This window comes from Ylistrum balloti, unplaced genomic scaffold, assembly GCF_031769215.1.
Source record: "Ylistrum balloti isolate Yb309-2 unplaced genomic scaffold, AGI_CSIRO_Ybal_v1 Utg370392, whole genome shotgun sequence".
Classification (NCBI taxonomy): domain Eukaryota; kingdom Metazoa; phylum Mollusca; class Bivalvia; order Pectinida; family Pectinidae; genus Ylistrum; species Ylistrum balloti.
The window spans coordinates 993,282-1,015,532 of NW_026782271.1; the positions used below are offsets into that span (position 1 = coordinate 993,282).

General features: G+C 36.0%; 1 protein-coding gene across 1 annotated transcript in view; it reads right to left on the minus strand.

Moving 5' to 3' along the window:
* The window catches only part of LOC132554341 (septin-2-like), a 50,318-nt gene extending 34,591 nt beyond the window's left edge, over nt 1-15,727 (minus strand). The window contains exons 1-4 of the mRNA XM_060218647.1: nt 15,694-15,727; nt 11,927-12,029; nt 6,141-6,521; nt 4,456-4,691 (exon numbers count right to left, since the gene is read on the minus strand). Coding sequence (XP_060074630.1) covers nt 4,456-4,691; nt 6,141-6,204 — 300 coding nt within the window. The 5' untranslated portion in view covers nt 6,205-6,521; nt 11,927-12,029; nt 15,694-15,727. The remainder of the gene's footprint in view (nt 1-4,455; nt 4,692-6,140; nt 6,522-11,926; nt 12,030-15,693) is intronic.
* Nucleotides 15,728-22,251: the final 6,524 nt, after the last annotated feature.

The following is a 22,251-nucleotide window of genomic DNA, read 5'->3' on the forward strand; positions in this document are numbered from 1 at the left end:
AGATGGAAGATAATCAAAGTCTAATCTGACCCACTTAAAATCTCATTTTAAATCCTCACAAAGGGTGAGGTTTTTAAGATTTTTTTTAATTAAAAATAAATTTTTAAAAAATTTGGTCACACAATTTTCTATAATGCTGTTTCCTTTAAAACCTGTCAGCAAAAATTTGTTGCGGTTCAGGTAATTAATAACCATATTTACCATAATGAAATTTGATAATGTACTACTAATAATTGAAATACATGTTTATATATATATTCCAAGTTTCATCTATCTACAATTCATTTTTCCACATCCATCATTTTCATTTCTGTTTGAATGAAAGCAGAGGCACACACCATGGTGTACTTATGAAGTAAGCGGTGCACATGGTATATTTAAAGAATGCTTATTGTAGAATTAATCCTATTACAGGGTTATATACATGGTATGTTTATAAATCTGGAACATGTAGTAATCCAGTGAACTAAAACTTTAAGTTCAAAAAAAAAAAAAGAAAAAAAAAGTTAAAATCTTATTTAGTGTATAAATAGTATTTACAAAATCCACCAGTACTGATAATATTACATAGGAATTTGTGGATAAAGGGTACCTGTGATTCAACAAAAACAACCCCCATAAAAATCAATGATTGGGTAGTTTTGATGACTGGTTTTTCATCGATGGGAAACATATTAAATGTACATATTCCGTAAATGTATTTATTTAGTCCAAAGAGTAAGGCAGTACAAACCTTTCATTCAGAACTTGATAGCACCATTTTTTTTTTAATAAATTTGAAAACACTTCTAGGCACTTACCATAAAATCTCACAAACAAACACTTCATTTTTATAAATGGTTGTGAAAAACACTTACTTACTCTCTCAGAGTTTTGATTCACACTTAATATACAAGAGGTCCATAGGGCCTGCATCACTCATCCAACCTAAAGGAAAATTAATTCTAAAGGTCAATATCTATTTCCCTATTGGGCCCCACATCTCAGAATCAAGTGAGTTATAATATGCAGTACAACCCCAATAAGTTGAACCCCTTGGGACTTTGCGAGTTCGAGGAATGCGGGGCATTTGAGTCATCAGTGATTGGTCATAAAGCACCATCTAACACACATCAGTGTTCATCAATGACATATTCAATACACAATTTTTTGACCAGTCCAATCTATGATTATAATTAAGTTTTGATTGATTTACAACTTCCATTTATCTATAATTTTAATAAAGAGAAATGTGGTAAAATATGGCACTTAAACCTATATTCTGCAGAAACCACGTCATGAAGAATGATGGCTTTTTAATCTTAGTGTATGTAGGAAAAAGGGTGGAAAGATTTAGAGTGCTTGGTTTAATTGAATAATTAATACATGTAGTCTATCACATCACAAGAAAAAGTTCAATTTGCATAATAGTAAAGATGCCAATCGCATGGACAGAAACATTCTTGAGCACATGTGTACATAATTTACATTGATAAATGTATTATTGACAGCTTTCACTTAAACAATTGATTAACTATTAAATGTAAGGTGGAGAATCATCTTTATGCACTTGTACCCTCTCACCAAACAGTATTCTGTGACACCTGTGCGATAAAAAGAGGGTGGAAATACTATAAACATAAGAGGCGGGGATAAAAATGAGTTAAAGAAATATGGGGAATTTGAGGAATGATGGTGAGGATTCAAAAGTTAAATAGTTAGAAAAATATTTAAAGACACAGTCGGCACCAAGCTTTGGTCACCTGCATACCACATATACATGTATATGATGTTCTTCTAGAATTATCAGAGACATGAAAATTACAAAATTTATTGAATTTTGGGGCTAGTGCACCTCCCCATCTAGACTCTGACTTCTCTTCTGATCACTTTAGAAAAAAAGAGGAGTTAGCTGTATGATGTAAATCTGTATAAAAGGTACTATTCACTTGTGTGTTTTTTGTCCAATCTTCCTTAACAGAGAACAACAAAGCCATTCAGATATATTAATCTACTTGTCTTATATTGATACAATAACCTTATATTGATGCTCTTAAAATTCTCTTGCTCTCTAACATAAACAAGAAGATAACTAGCTACACAATGTACTTCAGGCTATGTAATTTTGATGTAAAACTGACAGGGTTATCTCCCCTTGATCACTGTCATGAGAGAGTAATTCTAGCTGAAGACTGCATTCTCCCTCAGGCATGCAGATAACATTGTATAAATATACATATACATTTTCTACCTGGCTGATGTTGATGTTGACACTAATTAGGTGTAACTTTCAGGTGAATAAGGTGCATTCTCACCTGAGATAAAACAGGTGCAGGAGTCTAGAGTTAAGTCGGGTACACAGCCCTATGATCGACAAAACAAACATATAGCCGTAACTTACATGTAACTGGCCTGATATCATATTTTTGTTTTGAAATGCGATGTCTTTTGTTCAATGACATTCTTGAAAATCTAGAAGAAATGAGTTAATAAACACAGAAATATTTTTTGTCACAATATCTCTTGATGGCAGAACATCAACTTCTGTTTTTACTACCATAAGTATACTGTCCAAATGCACATGGTTAGCTAATTAAAACTAAACAACTTTTTTGATACCATAAATCTTTCCTTTGTTCAGCATTTTGAATGAGTTGAACAAAACAAATACTTGGAAATATCAGAACATCAGTAGTGACATCACATGACAAGAATTTCCATGGAAATGAAGGTCACGGACGATGACACATGGGTCGATTACATAATTCTGATGATGGATTTACCAATGGTGACTCTCAGGGAAGACTACTTATTTCTCTCAGAAAGCAACACATATTGAGATATGTTTATAAATTATATAATGATTATGGAGTGCACATGTACCATTGACAACCAGTGCTCATTTTTAAGGACCATATTTATATATTGTTATAAATAATTTCAATAAAATTTTACTTTGTGTTATCCTTCATTATGATTGGTCTTGACCAAAAATAGTTAGTTAGTTAGTTAGTTAGTTAGTTATGTAGTTAGTTAGTTAGTAAAAGTTTTATGTCTTTGTTACTGTTTCTATCATAAGGCTTTGTCTCCTAGCCAATGACCGTGTCAGTTTTTCAACCAAAAATACTTATCTAATTGACATATGGGGGCCATAATAGTTTAGTTAGCAGTGTAACAACCTCAGGTGGAAATCTGAGGCATGAAGTTCAAGAACCTTTACTAAAAGTTTTTTTTAATTCTAGTAAAGTTGAAAAACAAGAGGCCCATAGGGCCTGTATCACTCAACCGGCTTTGCATGGCTGAACTTGCTTTATTAAAACTAAAGGAAAAGGAATTCTACATATGAATGTACACAACATTTATATTTTACTCTTTGATCTCAATCCTCTGTCCCTGGGGTTAGGGCAACCCCTCCTGCTCCATGGGACAGGGTCCCACCATTAATACAAAATTGATTCCCCTTAACACAAGATTGCTGGAGATCATATTTGGGCAAAAATCAAATCATTGCTAAACAAGGAGTAGGATTCTTGCCAGGTGAACTTAAACTTTCTTATGCTGTTATGGCTGTGTGCTTGCCTGGGCTCTAATGACTCTGACTATCATGTTATGGATCTCCTGTATGTTGTTCAGTGAGGTAGCCACTAGTTAATAGAAAAAGACATTGCCTTAAATGATTCTAGGTGTTCCTGGTGTGATAACCACAGCAATTAAACAATACAAATACAATGTATAGTCAAATAGTGATGTAACAAATTAACCATAACAATATTCTCTACTCCTTATACCTACTAATGAACATCTGTATTAACAATGTATAGTCAAATAGTGATGTAACAAATTAACCATAACAATATTCTCTACTCCTTATACCTACTAACGAACATCTGTATTAACAATGTATACAGGTAGTCAAATAGTGATGTAATGAATTAACCATAACAATATTCTCTACTCCTTATACCTACTAACGAACATCTGTATTAACAATGTATAGTCAAATAGTGATGTAATAAATTAACCATAACAATATTCTCTACTCCTTATACCTACTAATGAACATCTGTATTAACCTGTTCTGATATTCTCTTTTTTTTGTTTTGATTAATCTTTTAAGTTAAAAGGCCATTAACTAAACCTAACCAAATCACAACCTGACCTGCATGTTATCATTATACAACAACATAACGTTACAAGCCTATATCTATATCTGTTAAAGAGGAAAGGGGCAGAAACAAAATTATGACAAACCGTCAGACAAGGGTACCACAAGGTGCCCTGATCATGAACCGTCAGACAAGGATACCACAAGGTGCCCTGATCATGAACCGTCGGACAAGGGTACCACAAGGTGACCTGATCATAAACCATCAGACAAAGGTACCACAAAGTGCCCTGATCATGAACCGTCAGACAAGGATACCACAAAGTGCCCTGGTCATGAACTGTCAGAGCAAAAACAAATGTTGACCTTACCTCATGATCTTTGTTTTTGGATTCTGTGGAGTATAACGAATATTTGTCCAGAGACGACCGCTCAATGTTGGCTTTGTCCACTTGGGATTTTTCACTGTGTAGAGAACGGTCCGTATTCGGAATGCGGTCAATCAGGGATATTTTATCTGGCTGGGCGTGTCGTTCAGATCCTGGCGAGGTGGAGCTATACTTGTCAGATCCTGTATTAGCATATCTGTCAGCCAATGTCTGTAAATCTACCACAATAAGATCATCTTTAGAAGCTGATTTCCGATACTCAATATGGCCACCATCATGATCAGTGGTAGCCATCTCTTGATTACATAACCTCCAAATGGCTGCTAGCAACCATCTTTATTAAGCAATTAAACAAAATATATGGCACATACAACTTTAATCCACACTAAACATGTTTATCTTTCAAAGTTATCCATTAAATTCTTCAGAAATAGTAGTAACAAGGAACCGTTTATCAGTCAGATTGATAGACAGACCAAAGACACAAAGACATATGTAGGTTCTCAACCTGTACCATGGCGTTATAAAAATTCTCTTGTGGATCTCATGCCACTGTGACAGACTTACTTCCTAAACTGTCTTCCCCTTCTCCCTCTTCACTTATTCCTTCATCTCCCCTCTGTTTTATTTCATTTCTTGTCTACTTCCTTTTGCACTTTGCTATGGTGCCTGTACATTGTACCTGTACCTTGTTTCTTTTCTTGACTTCTCCTATTCGTCCGTCTCCATGCCCCCTGTATGTTGTTCCTTTGCATCATCTCTCCCTTTTGCCCCATGTCATGCCCCCTGTATGTTGCCCCTCTGTACCATGTCTCCCTTGTGTCCCTTGTCATGCCCCCTGTATGTTGTCCCTTTGCATCATCTCTCCCTTTTGCCCCATGTCATGCCCCCTGTATGTTGCCCCTCTGTACCATCTCTCCCTTTTTCTCCTTGTCATGCCCCCTGTATGTTGCCCCTTTGCATCATCTCTCCCTTGTGTCCCTTGTCATGCCCCCTGTATGTTGCTCCTTTGCATCATCTCTCCCTTTTGCCCCTTGTCATACCACCTGTATGTTGCCCCTTTGCTTTTGCATCATCTCTCTTGTGCCTTTGTCATGCCCCCTGTATGTTGCCCCTCTGCATCATTTCTCCTATTTGCCTCTTTCCATTGTCCCTCTTCATCATCGCTCTCTTTTGCACCTTTCAATGCCTTCTGTATGTCGCCCCTCTGCATCATTTCTCATTTTTGCCCCTTTCCATGCCCCTCTGCATCATTTATTTTTTTGCCCCATTCCATATCCATGTATGTTGCCCCTCTGCAGCATTTCTCATTTTTGCCCCTTTCCATGCCCCTTTAAATTGACCCTCTGCCTAACTTCCTCTCTTGCCCCCATTACCTTGCCATTTTGCTTTAATCATTCCTCCTCTAACATTCCCCCAACATTACATCTACTGGTTATTTAACTAGTCTGTCTTCTGTTCCCTCCCTGGATTCCATAACTCTTATTCTTCTAGTTCCATATTCATACAACACTACAAAACACTACATTAACCATGATGATGGAGGTGGGAGGAGGGGGGACTTCATATTTTATACTTTTGTACTTAATCTTTATTGAAAGGTGCTAACCTCTTGTGTCTTGTCTACAACCCTCTTAGAGAAATATAGTGATAGTATCTGTACCTACCTGTGGTTCTATAGTTGGAGAAACGTGGTGACAGTGGTGGGTTCATACTCCGATACATAGACATCTTGGTTTGTTGTAATTATTAAGACTGTTTACAAACACATAAATCACTGTATATCCGTATTTTTCTGTCTATTCTTGAAAAAATAAAAAGTATTTCACCATCTTTTCACTGATGATGAATTCTTTGTATGGTCTTTCCATCAAATGAAGTTATTAGGAGCTCATCAAGAATTCCTGTATCTCCATCCAATTATGTAGAGAGTCTGCGGACAATGCTCTCCTTCTGTCTGTGCTGAGTAACAACAATTATTTATTTCCCTGTCACCATTACTCGTTCTGTGATGTTACGTCCATACCTCATTCACAAAATCCAGTCAACTGAAAATATATACAGAAATCACCGTATAAAACCATTACCATACAATACTAGGATGATTTCTTGGCTGGGTCTTGCAACATTTTTTAAATAACTTTAGTAAACTTTTCAAAATTCCTATATCTGAAGAATCTTCACGTAACTATACCACTTCTGACTGAAAATAGAAATTTACTGAATAACACGCTCACTTCTGGTAGAAATCTACACTCTTTCATTACCTTGATTTTAATAGGGGTACCATAGTTTACAATTTACGACAATTTTGAGATACAGGTAGAAAAATAAAAAGATTCTACCTATAAAGTTACCCTGAAGGTACACAGTAATTACAGGTGGTGTTTATTTACACCTGTGATAAGACTTGGTGATGATGTTCATTTCACACACCGTAAGTTATCAAGTGCCTTACATCTCATCCGAGACTGTCATTGATGTGGTAACCAGTAAATAGTGGTATCTATATATCAACATATACATCAGAAAAAATCCTATTATCTATAAATACACTGGCTAGTAAATACAATATGTGTATCTATATGATAAGTAAATAAAGCTTCATAACTTATACAATGGTAGAAACAATAAATATATGTATATATCTATATCTACATATTACTTATATATACCTATATATCTAAATATACGCATTTTATTATCTATACACAAACTGGTCAGTAAATTCAATATCTGCAAGTAAACAAGAAATACTATTTAGGCATTACGTCCACTGTAAAGTCGGATATTCTCATGAAGCTGAAATTATTTTTGTTTTCAAAAATGTTTTAAATGGCTCAGGCATTTTTTTTGTTTTACAAAAGTTCATCAATTTAGGAATATGAATGATTTTTTATTAAGATTACCCAGCAAGTTAATGAAAACAAAAAACCCACAAAAATTAATGACTTAACAACATATAGATAGAAAATTCAGAAATCTGTATGTTAAGATATTTTATTACACATATTTACGCACTAGTGGGTTTATATGTCTAGAAGATTTATGATGAATAAATTAGTGACAGCTAATGGGAAAATATACAAGTGATTAAAATGTGTTAAGTAATAGCGCAATACTTCCACAATAACAGATTTTATACAGTATGAAGTCCAGCATTTAAGAAGAGCATGATAATAAACAAAATGTGACATTAACCATCATGATATTAAGAGGAATCAACAATGAATCAACATGTGGTTACAGTATGTATATTAAGAAGTCTCTTAATTGATAAAGTTCTTGATGAACATATTAACAATAAACAGTGTTTTTATATAAACAGGTGGGTCTTTTTTTATGCAGATGTGTGTGAGGCACGCCAACAATGATCCCGAAATGTTTACTCATTATGTGAAATGTAATATTAGCCAAAACTCTAGCCTGACATATAGAAATAAGGAAATTTGACACAGGATACATTAGCCCAGTAGGTCAGTGTACGATAGGTGTCCAGTGTTATGATATATTATCATAGTAGGTCATCATGTGAAAGATTTCTAGTGTAAATGTAGCACTGCCATAATTACCTAAATGGAATGTTAGATGTAGTCATGTGACCTCTCCCTCTGGGTGAAAATCCTAATATCAGATCATAGCTAGACTTATACTTGAGTGTAATATTGTAAGGTAGAAAATGAAACCTTCATGAATAATAACAGCTCATTACATTACAACCAAAATAACATCTATAATGAACTATTTATGAAAAATGGGAAATTATTCTGTGTTTTTTACATGTGAGGTTGATAATGTGTGAGGTTGAACAACAAGAGCACAGGAAATCATTAACAAAGATTGAAAGTTGATCTAAAACGACTTTCTCTGAAAGAATCTGTTATTAAATCTACATCTGTATGGAGCTTTTGTCCGAGTTTCAGATCTATGAATTACTAAATCAAGCTGTAGACAATATACGAGGGCTGATTGATAAGTTGTGAGCCTTGTATTGAGGGGGTTAAGCAAGGATGTCCCTTTTCAGCTCTACTATTCTCTGATTATTTAAGGCTATGTATCCAAAGACTGCCGTCATTAGGTCAATTTGTCGAAGCAGTAGAGTAAACAAGGCAAGTGATTTTTGCAAAATGGACAAAATTGCTGAAAGAGCAGTGATTCAATATTTGCCTAAGAAAGGTCTAGCACCTAAGGATATCTATACTGATATGATAACACTAGGAAATGGTGCCTCTTCACAGGGTACAATGAAAAATTGGGTGGCAAAATATAAGTGTGGCAGGCAGAGCCTTGAGGATGACGCCCATCCTCGAAGACCTGTCACTGTTGAAACCCCAGAAAAGGTCAATTAAGTCCATGATATTGTTGTGGCTGACAAGCATGTTACAGAGAGGTATATAGCCAGTACAGCTGGGATTTTAAAGACATGAGTACAGTGCTACTCTGAACCTTTTAGAGGTAAATCATACTAGCTTTCTGCAGAGGTTTGTGACTATGGCCAAACAAAAGACTAAACTAAACCAGAAGTTCCTGCTTCTTTGCAGAGGTTTGTGACTATGGCCAAACAAAAGACTAAATAATGGAAGTTTCCTGGTTCACCCCCGCCAAAGAAGTCAAAGACTGTTCCATCAGCTGGAAAGCTGATAGTATTCTCATGGTAGATTATCCGCAAATGGGACAAACAATCAATGGCACATATTATGCATCACTTCTTATGCAGTTAAGTAAAAATATTAAACTCAAGTGCCATGGAAACTTGGTAAAGGTGTGTTGTTCCACCAGGATAGTAATGGTAATTAAACATCTGTTTTATTTGCCTGATCTCACTCCATCAGACTTTTATCTATTTCCAAAATTGAAAAAAGATAATTTCAGTACCTGTTTTGGTCAGATGATGTCTTGCCTGCAGTGGAGGATTTTCTGAACAGTCAAGAAAAGTATTTCTCAAAAAGTGGCATAGAGACACTTAGGCATTGCTGGCAAAAGTGTATAGATACTGGAGGGAATTGTGTTGAAAAATGATGTAATATGTCCACCAAAAGTCAAACCCTCACAAATTCTCAATCAGCCCTAGTAGCTGTACTTTTCAACAGTTTTTCAAACAAAAGATCCTAGAGGGATCTTGGCACCCACCATTGTTTGATCTTTATTCGTACTTTGAAAGTTTGATCTATTCCCTTCTTTTCTCTTCTCTGTTTTTGCTCTTAACGATAACAAATTAATTCTTTGCAGAAGAAGCAATAATAATCTTTAACTCCCAAGTCCAAGAAGGTCACCTGGAAGTTTTTTTTATTTTTTTCTGATCAGTCCAAAAATCACATAGGCATAACTCAGGACTAATGGGAACCTACACATGAAATTTGAAAGAAATCTATTCAGCACTTTACTAGGCAAAGTCCAAGATGGTCACCTGTCTGCCATTTTGTTTTCTGATCAGTCTTTGGATCAAACTGGCACAGCTATAACAAACTTCAGTTATCAAGAAATAGCAATAATAAACTTTCAAAGTCAAAATCCAAGATGGCCACCTGTCGGCCATTTTGTTTATCTGATCAGAGATAAAAAATATTACTAGGCGAAATTCAATATGGCTGTCTGTCTGCCTTTTTGTTTCTCTAATCAGACTGAAAATCAAATGGGTACAACTAGGGACCAAGGTGAAAGATCAATCCAGTACTTCTCAAGAAATAGCAGTAACAAATTTCATTGAAAAAATACAAGATGGCCACCTGTCAGCCATTTTGTTTTTCTGATCAGTCCCAAAATCAAACTGGCACAACTAGGGAGCAAGGGAAACCTATATACAAAGTTTAATAAAGGTCCATCCTGTGCTTCCCAAGAAAAAGCAATAACAAAAAATATTTACAGATGGAAGGACCATGGACAAAGGGTGATTTGAATAGATGAATAGACACCACCATCACATGGTGGGCTCAAAATAGAAACAATACATGTGGCCTTAATACTGTTAAGCTTTCATCTAGTGAAATCTATAAAAAGAACTCCTAAGCTGAAGAAAAAAGTTTTGGCAGAAAAACGGTAATCTTTCATAACTCTGAGTGATATTTCAAACGCACACAGAGATGGGGATATTTGTACAACACTTTTGCATCATAAGAAATTAATTGAACTTATTGTTACACTATAAATTAGGGCTGCAAAATTATGTAAAAGGACATGATTATTATTAATAGCTGCTAGTACATGTATCTCCCTGAGGAAGGGAATTATGTCTCCTGTATTGATTGATGTGCTGTGTATTATACACTATCACACCATGTACAACTGCAACTCTTCATCCTATTGTGTAATACAGACATATTCACTGACAACAATCTCCTGCTATGAAAACATCAATACCATTTAGGATATCTTAAAACCTAACTCCGCAAACTCCCGGATGTTTAGTACAGAATTTGTAAAGGAATTTGTTTTCATGTGAAAAAAACCCAAGATCTCTTCAAATTCAAACATCTCTATTCTAGCAAAATCCTAGTGTTTAACCACTTATAAATACTGTTGATCGAACATCAAAGTAAACCCATAATATTTTTCTTGACGTCCACCTTTACTACTCTTGTTCATACATTAATCAGAGACCCTTGTCCTCCCAAATATAATTTCTAATTTGATTGACTATACCTGGAAATCTGTTTCATCCTAACAATAAAGTGATTATCCCCCCTGGCCCTGACAAGTCAGAGCTCCAAACCCTTACATCTGTAGATCTGTAGATAATGTCAGTGTAATATTCATTATGACCTGTCAATTAATACAATGGTGGGTTGTTACCACACAATCCAATGAAAGTAGCAATCTGTTACTAGAGTTACAGAACAGGTGTGGACTGAAGAAATACCCTTGAGCTATACCAGGTTCACTACCTCAATTGTGCTTTTACAAAGAGACAAAATGATGCAACTAGTACTTAAATAGCCACAGTATACTGCTCAGTCAGTGTTTTCCATTTTAAATGACTCCTTAAATTGACAAAGGACCCTCAACATTAATAACACTTTATTCTATTTCATATATGATGCCAGTCTTACATTTCATTTTGAGGGTTCCAGGAAAAAACTCTGCGCAGCCAGTACAAATGTTTCTTTATCTCAATCTGTTGAGAATAAGGTTATGCATGTAGCGAGTCAGTGGTCACTGATGTGATCCAAGCAGAGGCATTTATGTAAATAATGAGTGACATTACAATATCACCTGACTGAAGATTCAACTGAATACAGGGAAAAATTCTGGACTTAGATGAAAATATAACTTAATTACCACGATATTTTTTCCTTGGTATTGATGTTAAATCTGCTTGTTACCTGAAAATGCGGTAATAGGATTTATAAAGCTACTTACCATCTGTATGAAATAAAAATAATGAATTTGTAATCCTGGTTAAAGAAGTGAAATGTATAAAAATTGTTAGATGAAGGGTAGAAAATTTTGTAAAGACCTTGATGAAGTTCCTCAGCATCTTCAGTTAAGCATTTCTCCAGCCAAACACTTCTGTAGGGTTTCAACAACTGAACGTCAATTAAACACCAAAATACTTCCACCTGTTCAAAAAAGGAAAACACAAAGTTGTAAATATTACATATCCCAAATCTTAAATTCAAATTTATTCAATTTCTAGAAGGTAAAATGGTATGTGATTTATGTAGAGTTTTGGGGTCAGTGAAGATTGTGACTAGAAATGAAATGACATGTAATAACACATGTTTATGCTTTGTCACACTTGTCTTTCTCCTACTAACCAATGTCATTCTAGTCCATAAAACTGAATTAATGCAACAAAATTATTGCAAGAGGTTAATAAAATCTGTCACTCATATTTCTAAAACACACTTAAATTTCTGCAGAACAGGTGTTACAATTCTCCTATCATACCAGGTAATATATCAATTTTAGTGAAAGTTTATCTTATTTGTAAATCATGTTTCATAATGTAACAAAATCTGCTTCTTGCAGAATTTTGACTGGATTATTCAATGACTACAATTAATGACAGATGTATAAAAAAAAAAAATTCAAGGGGCGTAACTCTGACCTCTGATGATTTAGGTTAACCAGCTAGGAGAAGCAACATACCATCCTTGACCTTCTAATGACATGCCTGAAGCCCTCACATGGTGTTTCAAAGCTTAAATAGCCAGTCTTATGTATAATTCAAACTTTAGAAAGCAAGTGTTGTCAACTGTGAATGTTGTCATACAATGTCCCCCAAAGGTTTGTCAAGTTTTGTCTGCATTTTACTGTAAATTTGTACATTTATGTTGGGCTTAAATTTCCATGGTTTTACAAAAATGTGCATTTTTATTAGCATTTAATTTCATGGATAAACCTATTTCGTTCTAAAATCAATGTTATTTTCTATTTTTATCATTTCCTGGACATATTAGTTTATGGATTAATGATAACCATGAAATCAACAAAAATGAATGGTTTTACAATAATTGAAACATATATCATTTTTCTGTAAGTGTATTTTCACACAGTGACATTACCCCATAATCTAGTAGTACTTTCCCCAAAAGTAGTGTTTGTAAAATAAAATGTATCCTGCATTTTTAAATACATGGAGGTTACCTACAAAATGGGAAATAATTTTATAGAAAGTTGTATCAAACATCCAGGCCCATAAAACTAGCTTCCATTACATCAACCTTGAATCATCAAATGTTTCTGAAAATTTCTGGGCGTCTTTTAAAAAATAAATTTCCCAAGTTATCTAGGGGTTGTTTTAAGTGTTGCCAAAACAGCCTGAAATCTACATCACTAAGTGATCACCATTTATTGTCAATTACTGTGTTAGCCTCCAACACTTAAATAACAACAAGTGAAACACGAAACGGACATGCTACCTTCACTTTAATTACTTAAACCTGCGCCAAATTTTCTCTGGCCTCTCTACTCTAAATTCTAATTGCTGAGGTACAAAGTTCATATCATAGAAGATTTTTGCTAAGAAAATTGTGTTTTATAGTCTGTCTTTGCTTACTAGATTGTTCTGAAATAAAAAGTAATGAGACAATGTTGGGCAATTGCTTTGTTAACAAGAAGTCGCTAGTTTAAACTCAAACAAGGGTATGACATTTTTTCCATTACTTCTTCCCATCACACACAATTATCTTGAACTACCATATCACAAAGATTTTGTTCCTTAAACTTATATTTTAAAGAACTGCAAATATAAGCTATGGCAGATTAAGAGGTTTGTGTAAAAGCTAAAAGAGATTTTGTGAGTGAGAAAGTAGTGTATAAGTTGAAGGTCAACATCCTATTAGCTATAGTTGGAAGTTTGAAACTCCCAAGCTTCACATAAATTCCTATAAAAGGTGAAGAAAAGAAAGTAATGGCAGGGTAGTTGATTTTGACAATCCATCAACTTTTATATCAATTTAGAGTCAAAAATAAAAAAGGCATTCCATTCTCTATATACCGTTCCGATGCTGACCCAGAAACTGGTCACTTCTTTATAGGGCAGGAGTTCAGATGATGGACATCAGAATAATCCAGGCCAGTGACAGAGTATGTACCCATAGTAAGAAGTTGATTATCTAAGGTTCAAAGCCTGGCATGAAGGGAAAACTTTTCATTATTTCAAAATTTCTCTGGGTTTTGATATCAAAATTTCAGCCAGTGATTTTTTCTGGACATCTCATCAATTTCAAATATAAGTTTGTCGTATCACTACCGAATCCTGGAAGAAAGAAACAACTGTGTGATGTATTTTACTGCATTAGTCATCAATACTTTATCTAATCATGAATTTGTATTTACAGGTACTAATTACTTGCACATGTCTTGTACACTGTGTTTTTTGTACAACCCTATAAATATATGTAAACATATATCCAGACCATCAGTGATAAATGTATATGTCAAAAGGCAGGAACATTCCTACTCCTGTGATACATGTTTTGTCTTTAGACGTAAAGCAATGTAGCTGTAAATGTTGATGTACTGTAGGTTCACAGTGGTATGAACACAATGCTAATTACAGGAGAACATCATATCATTTCCATTTGCCAGTGACAATAGACTATACACTGTGTAACAAACGCTAAATTGTACATACATGTTGGTATGTATACCTCCATGTACCATATAAATGTAACATTCAGGTAAGAATGGATTTAAGTGGGATAGCAAGAAGAAAGAAAGAAGAAAAGAAGGAAAGAGAAGGAGGGAAAAAGAACTGAAAAGATTTGAAGGAAAGGAAAGATAGAAAAACGAGGTACAGCATTTATTAGAATAATGGTATCCTTAAAGGCGTATGGAAGGAAAGAGTAGAAAAAGGAAGAGAAAAGAAAGAACTGGAAATGGCAGATGGAGATGGATGGAAGTAATATCAGAAACATTAGGAATAAACAAGATCCTAAATTACCTACATTGGTATATCATCCTGACAGATATTAAACACTTATATACATTGTCACTCCAAGTCTTTGAAAAAAACTGACCTTCATATAACACCAGTATATTTACATTTCCAGGTATATCTCTGTGTACAGGAATAAGCCATATTGACTTCAAATTATTTTCATAATAAGATACTGAAATTCTATCATAAAAATGAATAAAATGAAGGCTCTACACACTGATGGTGATCTTTTATACATCAATATTTCCAACAATTTCTTGTACAATTTCAGATGTCATGTAAATTACAAAGAAAGACATCAAAATTATATCTAAATGATAAGGAGAGTTGACAGACACTTCCTGTAAATTAATGTAAATGTATACAGCAGGCATGAGATATGAATATCTGTAATATATGGATAGATACTGTTGCTGTTTTTATGATTAAAACTGCAGGTGCCCCGTCTCAGTCATTCATTCATTAAACACTCAAACACAAGACCATAACAACCCAGAAATTTCTTTGTTTACAAAATGTTTGGTCTTGTGCATGTTAAACAGCGTGCTGAAACAGATATGACTCAGCTCGAAGTCAAGCTCCATAAATATTACCAAGAAATCAATTCAACATCAACACAGTCCTCCTCCTTATACTGACGACACTGTACATTTGATCCAGTATCCATAACAGAGAATGTCACACTACCAATCAGCACTTTAATATTACTGCAATATTTTTCAATTCTATCAGAAACAGAAAATGTTTTCCTGAAAAGTAGAATTTTCATCAACAAACCGTCATAGATATAATGTTAAATGAACTTGTTAAGTCCAATATATTGTAATTTACCTTACCTGTCACAATGTACTCCCAAATTTAGCTGTATAAATGGATTCATGGACAAAATTCCTAGATTTCACCATTTGTTTCCTTTTCCTTCATATCAAGCTATAATCCTTTATACTATTCCAAAATCACAAAGTAAAATGTCAAACAACCACAACAAATGGTTTTCCTCGGATTCTGCTGAGGCAACCAGCATCAAAGTGTTAGAGGTTTCCACACTGAATTAGCAATAATTAGTCCTTCTGTCAGATAATGGGCCTTAAATGCGAGATTTTTTGTGGTTACTACCTACAGTGTGTACTGGTCCTACTGTCTGAAACCATGTGTACAATGTTTTGCAGGAGAGCAGGAGTTGATGGTTCATCAGGCTGTTTAGGGTTAAATGCTGTGTCTAACCAACCGTGACACTTACAAGTCATGTGCATCAAGGGCCACAGGTTTCACCCCACCAGCAAATTTTTTTGTTGTTGTTGGTGATTGGGAGGGGGAGGGGAAAGGTAGGGAAAACTTATTCAGGGGTAGGGCCTTGTTGGAGGGGTTGGAAGGAGGTGTTTGTATCAGATTCATTGATCTACCTATTGTTTTAGGGAAGGTTAGGATGGGAGGTGAAGGGAAAATACTACAGGTGCTGAGGAGGGGGAGGTGTTATGAGGAAGCAGGGCTGGGGAGATTATGGAAGTGCTAGGGGCATTAGTTACTCAGTGTTGAAATGAGGTGTTAACAAAAAGGGGGCAGGGTGCAGGAAAATTTTCCTGTGGTTAGTGGGAGGTGTAAGGAGAAAGATGGGAGGAAGCTTATTTTCAGGGTTAGGGGCAGTGTTAGAAAGGTTTCAGCAAGGTCCTGAGGATTGAGAAGGGACTTGTGCTCATGGTTGGTGGAGGTGTGTTGGAAGGTTGCTGAGAGGTGTTATATAAGTGGGAGGGGCAAGTGGGCAGTTACCAAGTCAATGAGAGTCATAAGGATGGATTATACAGGAATTGATCCAGTGTTAGAGGGGAGGTGATGAAAGGGTGTGGGGGCTAACAAGGTACTAAGTAGGGTTACTGAGAGTGTTTAGAAGCACAGGATAATTAGGGATGGGGAAGTTAAGTCAGAGATGGTGTTAACAATGAAGAAAGACAGGACTTTTTAAGGGATGAGATCAAGGTTTGAGATAAAGTACAGAGGATGAGTTAGAGTTAAGAGGGGATGAGATTGAGTTAAAGGGATAATCAATTAATATGTATGAAAAAATGACTTGACATAATGTTAAAGACAATGTGGGGACAGGATCAATGTTAAAAAAAAGACTTAATGGAAAGGACTGAGGACTAGTGAAAGATAGACAGAATAAGGATGAGAAAAAAATGGGAGAAAGAAAAAGGACAGAATATGCATTGGAAAAGAGAGTGCTTGAGAAGTAAGAAATGATGGGGGAGGGAGAGTGCATGAAGAAGTAATAGCGATAGGGGGAGGGAGAGTCCATGAAGAAGTAAGAAATGATAAGGGAGGGAGAGTGCATGAAGATGCAAGAAATGATAGGGTGAGGGAGAGTGCATGAAGAAGTAAAAAATGAAAGGGGGAGGGAAAGTGCATGAAGAAGTAAGAAATGATAGGGGGAGAAAGAGTGCATAAGAAGTAAGAAATGAGAGGGGGAATGAGAGTGCATGAAGAATTAAGAAATGATAGGGGAGGGAGAGTGCATGAAGAAGTAAGAATGATTGGGGGAATGAGAGTGCATGAAGAATTAAGAAATGATAGGGGGAGGGAGAGTGCATGAAGAAGTAAGAATGATTGGGGGAATGAGAGTGCATGAAGAAATAAGAAATGATAGGGGGAGGGAGAGTGCATGAAGAAGTAAGAAATGATAGGGGGAGGGAGAGTGCATGAAGAAGTAAGAAATGATAGGGGGAGGGAGAGTGCATGAAGAAGTAAGAAATGATAGGGGGCGGGAGAGTGCATGAAGAAGTAAGAAATGATAGGGGGAGGGAGAGTGCATGAAGAAGTAAGAATGATAGGGGGAGGGAGAGTGCATGAAGAAGTAAGAAATGATAGGGGGAGGGAGAGTGCATGAAGAAGTAAGAAATGATAGGGCTGGGAGAGTGCATGAAGAAGTAAGAATGATAGGGGGAGGGAGAGTGCATGAAGAAGTAAGAAATGATAGGGGGAGTGAGGTGCATGAAGAAGTAATAATGATAGGGGGAGGTAGAGTGCATGAAGAAGTAAGAAATGATAGGGGAGGGAGAGTGCATGAAGAAGTAAGAATGATTGGGGGAGGGAGAGTGCATGAAGAAGTAAGAAATGATAGGGGGAGAGAGAGTGCATGAAGAATTAAGAAATGATAGGGGGAGGGAGAGTGCATGAAGAAGTAAGAAATGATAGGGGGAGGGAGAGTGCATGTAGAAGTAAGAAATGATAGGGGGAGAAAGAGTGCATGAAGAAGTAAGAAATGATAGGGGGAGGGAGAGTGCATGAAGAAGTAAGAAATGATAGGGGAGGGAGAGTGCATGAAGAAGTAAGAAATGATAGGGGGAATGAGAGTGCATGAAGAAATAAGAAATGATAGGGGGAGGGAGAGTGCATGAAGTAAGAAATGATAGGGGGAGGGAAAGTGCATGAAGAAGTAAGAAATGACAGGGGGAGAAAGAGTGCATGAAGAAGTAAGAAATGATGGAACTACAAAGTAAAGAGAAGGGATAACAAATGAGAGAGAAGAAAAGAATAAAAATCACACAGGTTAGTGGGGTTTTTTTTACATTAACAGAGTAATTAGGGAAGTACTTCCAAATGCACATTTTAAATTTGGAGGGAAACAGGGAAGTGATATTAACATCGAAAGACACTTAAGTCACATTCCTACTGAGGTAAAACTGTGTTTATAAACCACTGATAAACTGGTTCACTGCATAAAAAAGTAACATGTACATTCTCTCTGTAATTAAGAAGTGGTACTTTTTGCAATTTTCCAGAAACCCAATGTGGACCAGTATGTAGGCCTTGGTCTTTGAATTATCCAGACTTTGATAAGCTTCCATTGTAATTATTACTTGCCAGCATTGTGTACTTTATTTATGTGTTCTATAAACAGTTTCCCATCCTGATCATGTTAAATGTTTAGGTGAATATTTCCTGGCTTTTCTGTCAAATTTCACAAAAAAATACCTGAATGACAAGAAAATCCCATAAAACAGTCTCAGGTCTGTAGACTATAGTAAACAGAAAATAACATTAGCAGATACCTGATAAAAAATACCATCTGGATACAGCAGAGTTTAGTTCTGAATGAAGATAAGTGGGCCTATGGACTCTCACAAACCTATAACCAGGTACTACACAAACACAGCTTAATTAATTCAGAGCTTGTATATAAAGCCCAATTAACATACTACGCATCCACTTGTTATTGTCATTTTCCTGATGATGATGACAGTAGGACCTCTCCAAAAATATGCAATTATTAAAAAACAGAGGCACTTATTGACGATAGATGTGGGAATACAAATACAATAGTTAAAAAATAGAATCAAACAAATATAAACAAGATGTGATCAGTCTTTGGAACTTTTTTCTTGTATCTAAGCAGACATGACAGCCATCCCTTTCTGTATCTAAGCAGATATGACACCGTCCCTTTCTGTATCTAAGCAGACATGACAGCCATCCCTTTCTGTATCTAAGCAGATATGACACCGTCCCTTTCTGTATCTAAGCAGACATGACAGCCATCCCTTTCTGTATCTAAGCAGACATGACAGCCATCCCTTTCTGTATCTAAGCAGACATGACACCATCCCTTTCTGTATCGAAGCAGACATGACAGTCATCCCCACCTGTATCTAAGCAGACATGACACCATCCCCTCCTGTATCTAAGCAGACAAGACACCATCCATTTCTGTATCTAAGCAGACAAGACACAATCCCTTTCTCTAAGCAGACATGACAGCCATCCCCTCCTGTATCTAAGCAGACAAGACACCATCCATTTCTGTATCTAAGCAGATATGACAGCCATCCTTATTTGTGTCTAAGAAAAATGACAGCCATCCCTTTCCATATGAAAGTAGACATGACACCATCCCTTTCTGTATCTAAGTAGATATGACAGCCATCCCTTTCTCTATCTAAGCAGACATGACAGACATCCCCTTCTGTATCTAAGCAGACATGACACTATCCCTTTCTGTATCTAAACAGACATGACACCATCACTTTCTTTATCTAAGCAGACATGACAGCCATCCCTTTCTGTCTAAGCAGACATGACAGCCATCCCTTTCTATCTAAGCAGACATGACAGCCATCCCTTTCTGTCTAAGCAGACATGACAGCCATCCCTTTCTGTGTCTTAGCAGACCTAACACCCATCCCTTTCTGTATCTAAGCAGACATGACACCATCCCTTTCTGTATCTAAGCAGACATGACACCATACCGTTCTGTATCTTAGCAGATATGACGCTATCCCCTTCTGTATATAAGCAGACATGACACCATCACTTTCTGTAGCTAAGCAGACATGACACCATCCCTTTCTGTAGCTAAGCAGACATGACACCATCCCTTTCTGTATCTAAGCAGACATGACACCATACCTTTCCCTATCAAAGCAGACATGACAGCCATCCCTTTCTGTACCTAAGCAGACATGACACCATCCCTTTCTGTATCTAAGCAGATATGACAGCCATCCCTTTCTCTATCAAAGCAGACATGACAGCCATCCCCACCTGTATCTAAGCAGACATGACAGCCATCCCTTTCTGTATCTAAGCAGACATGACACCATCCCTTTTTTGTATCTAAGCAGACATGACAGCCATCCCCACCTGTATCTAAGCAGACATGACACTATCCCTTTCTGTATCTAAGCAGACATGACACAATTCCTTTCTGTATCTAAGCAGACATGACAGCCATCCCTTTCTGTATCTAAGCAGACATGACACCACCCCTTTTTGTATCTAAGCAGACATGACAGCCATCCCCACCTGTATCTAAGCAGACATGACACTATCCCTTTCTGTATCTAAGCAGACATGACACAATTCCTTTCTGTATCTAAGCAGACATGACACCATCCCTTTTTTGTATCTAAGCAGACATGACAGCCATCCCCACCTGTATCTAAGCAGACATGACACTATCCCTTTCTGTATCTAAGCAGACATGACACAATTCCTTTCTGTATCTAAGCAGACATGACAGCCATCTATTCATCCATCTCTTTACACAAATAATACTACATACTCCCTTTTTATTGATTTATATATTTCCTTTGCATCTGGAAAGAGTTGTTTTGCCATTATATATATAAATGAAATAGCAAAATAAAAAAAGCATAGTGACAAGTAACCATAGCAACAAAACCACTTTCATATCACAGTGACATTGTGTATATCTAGGCATAGTTATGAGTAAAATACCATGAAGATCTACCCAAGAAATGAAAGTGCTGAGATTGAATGATGTACAGACAGAGAGAGACAAAGAGATGTACAGATAAACAGACCAATATGCAGACAGAGGTGAATGGATGTATTGACAAATAGATACAGACACCCAATGAATTTTAAGTGCAGCCCTAATTTCACCAATTGCTGTTATTTTTCTTACATTTAATGTACAGTATACCCAACTGTATTGATACTGGACTAGATCGGCCTGCTGATCTGAATCATGCATACTCTAAACATCTGTTTCACCTGTAACAACTCAGATCTATCAATCTCCCAGTGATTGGTTTACCTATGCTCCTCATCAGCATAAAGAGTCACCTGTAATCACTATGATAATGAAAGGTAAACACACTTAGTGAGACTATTAATGTCTCAACATGGAGGTAGTCTTACTACAGCTAACATTTTCATATACCTTCAACAACAGAGACAAACATGTTTCAATTTCAGGGTTACAGAAGATTAATTTATAGAATATAATTATAGAAACTGTACTTAACAAAATTTGTTCTGTGAAAAATTATAATTTGAAACACGTAATTTTTTCACGAATCTGCTTGTATGGTCTGGATTTCTGTGTGAATTTGTTCACGCCATATTGTGATGTTTTTTTCATTGATAAATAGGCACTTTTAACAGATTTGCAATGCAACTGTTTCTATTCTAGAGCCTAAAAACTCATGCATGCTACATTGTTATCAATATAGAAAATTAGTTATTTAAAATTATTCTTCCTAAACACGCTAAATGGAACAAAGAAAATAAATCATTAAAAATAGCACATTATGCAAGCACGTTTTCTATTTTTAGCCATGAAAGCAAACAATGGTGACAACAAAATAAAACATTATAATTTAAATAATTAATTATAAGTTATTTTCATGCAATTAGTATACGTACCATTTCCTTCTTTAAACTATGGCCTTTGACCTCGCATTATTTTTAATTTTTTCTCGTGCTTTTACCTCTCCTTGAGAGAAAGACATATCAACTGCTGTATCACCACAACAAAGAGATATTCTTCATTATTAATTTGATATGATGTCATGAATTAACCAAAATCAATAAAAACGGGGACTAGTTACATTTTTTGCAATAATCAATAGTTGATGAAGTCACATACCTCCGAA